General features: G+C 38.7%; 1 protein-coding gene across 1 annotated transcript; it reads left to right on the top strand.

Moving 5' to 3' along the window:
- The first annotated feature begins 633 nt into the window (after positions 1-633).
- Positions 634-1,115, top strand: LOC137951188 (uncharacterized). Its single transcript, XM_068797775.1, has 2 exons — positions 634-770; positions 920-1,115. The coding sequence occupies exons 1-2, from the start codon at positions 634-636 to the stop codon at positions 1,113-1,115; spliced, it is 333 nt and encodes a 110-aa protein (XP_068653876.1).
- Positions 1,116-1,622: the final 507 nt, after the last annotated feature.

Here is a 1,622-nt window from a genome sequence, read left to right as displayed (position 1 = left end):
ACTCCAACTCACCACTTTTATAATGAATGACAGCATTAGATGTGGCTAAGAAGGGACGTCCAAGGATGACAGGAATTTGGTTGGTCACATTGACTACTGGTTCTGTATCAGGAACAATGAAATCAATCGGGAATAGAAATTTGTCCACTTTTATCAAAACATCTTCAACTATTCCTCGTGGTATCTTGACAGAATGGTCAGCTAGTTGAAGTGTGATGGGGTATTGACTTAATGGGTCCTTTTCCTGTCTCATTCAGCTATCAATACATCCTTGTTGTTGTTGAATATATCTCTAAATGGATTGAAGCTATTGCATGTAAAACAAATGATCACAAAGTGGTGGTAAAGTTTTTAAAAGAAAACATCTTTAATCGGTTTGGTACCCCGAGAGCGATCATCAGTGATGGGGGATCTCATTTTTGTAACAGAGCATTTGAGACCTTGTTGAAGAAACACTCCACTCATTGGGTGTCCACTCCGTACCACCCGCAAACATTTGGTCAAGTGGAAATCTCTAATAGGGAGATCAAACGGATTTTGGAGAAGTCGGTTTGCTTTGATAGGAAAGATTAGTCCACTCGATTGGACAATGCTTTATGGGCCTATCGAACTGCTTATAAGACTCCTATTGGGATGTCTCCATTTCGCATAGTGTTCGGCAAAGCAAGTCATCTACCTGTTGAGATTGAGCATAAAGCTTATTGGGTCATTAAGGCTTTGAATTTTGATTTGGCTCAAGCGGGTGAGGAGAAGAAATTGAAATTGAATGAGTTGGAGGAGATACGTCATGATGCTTATGAGAATGCCAAACTGTATAAGGAGCGAACAAAGATTTTACATGATAAATCTAATTTTCGCAAGTCTTTTACTGTTGGGTAGAATGTTTTACTTTATAACTCACGATTGCATTTGTTTCCAGGGAAGCTGAGATCAGGTGGTCAGGTCCATTTCAGGTTACACAGGTGTTTCCTCATGGCGTTGTTAAGATCCACAATCACGGAGACGGGTCGGTCTTCAAAGTTAACGGTCAGAGGCTCAAACTGTATCTTGAGAATGTCCCAACACCGGAGGAGGTGATGGTGATTCTCTTGGAGGAACTCGTCCACTCATCTTGACTGTGTCAAAGTCTTGCTTAAGACTATAAACTTAGCACATTGTGGGAAATCCCCACGTTTCTATCCCTTTGTACATTACAGTTTTTATTTTTGGTTTATTCATTCTTGCTTATGTTGATTTTAGTGATTGTTAGTTGGTTTGTTTGATGATGTGTTGTGCTCTAGGTTTGGGGGTGTTTGCTAATATCTCTTTTCCTCACACTGTTTTGGCTTTGCTTTACTTCTTGTGTTGCCAATGGACCATGTGGTTTCCATGAGTTTTATTATTCTTTAGTTGTTATTCCTTTTTGTAGTCGTTATGGTGTCTTAACTTTTTCGCATTGAGGACAATGTTAGGTTAAGGTTGGGGGGAGGGAAACGTCTCTTTTATGTCTTAGCAATGATTTTCTTTTGATTTTTGTTCATTGTTTTCAAATTACTCCTCTTAGTATGTGGTTAACTTTAGTAGAGTTAAAAAAAGTTGCTCAAATGTGTTTCAAAATGTTTTGTAAAACTGCATAGAATATG

This window comes from Aristolochia californica, unplaced genomic scaffold (assembly GCF_029961685.1).
Source record: "Aristolochia californica isolate CCGP_79_NKW_82.1479 unplaced genomic scaffold, dmAriCali1.0.hap1 SCAF_15, whole genome shotgun sequence".
Lineage (NCBI taxonomy): Eukaryota > Viridiplantae > Streptophyta > Magnoliopsida > Piperales > Aristolochiaceae > Aristolochia > Aristolochia californica.
The sequence above is the reverse complement of the archived record's forward strand: the minus strand, read 5'-3'. Positions and strand labels throughout refer to the sequence as shown.

What these genes read in the sequence shown, in the direction of transcription:
- LOC137951188 (XM_068797775.1), top strand. Translation starts at nt 634, where the DNA reads ATGTCTCCATTTCGCATAGTGTTCGGCAAAGCAAGTCATCTACCTGTT. An exon ending in AAGAAATTGAAATTGAATGA is followed by an intron (nt 771 to 919) that starts GTTGGAGGAGAT and finishes ATTTGTTTCCAG; the next exon opens with GGAAGCTGAGATCAGGTGGT.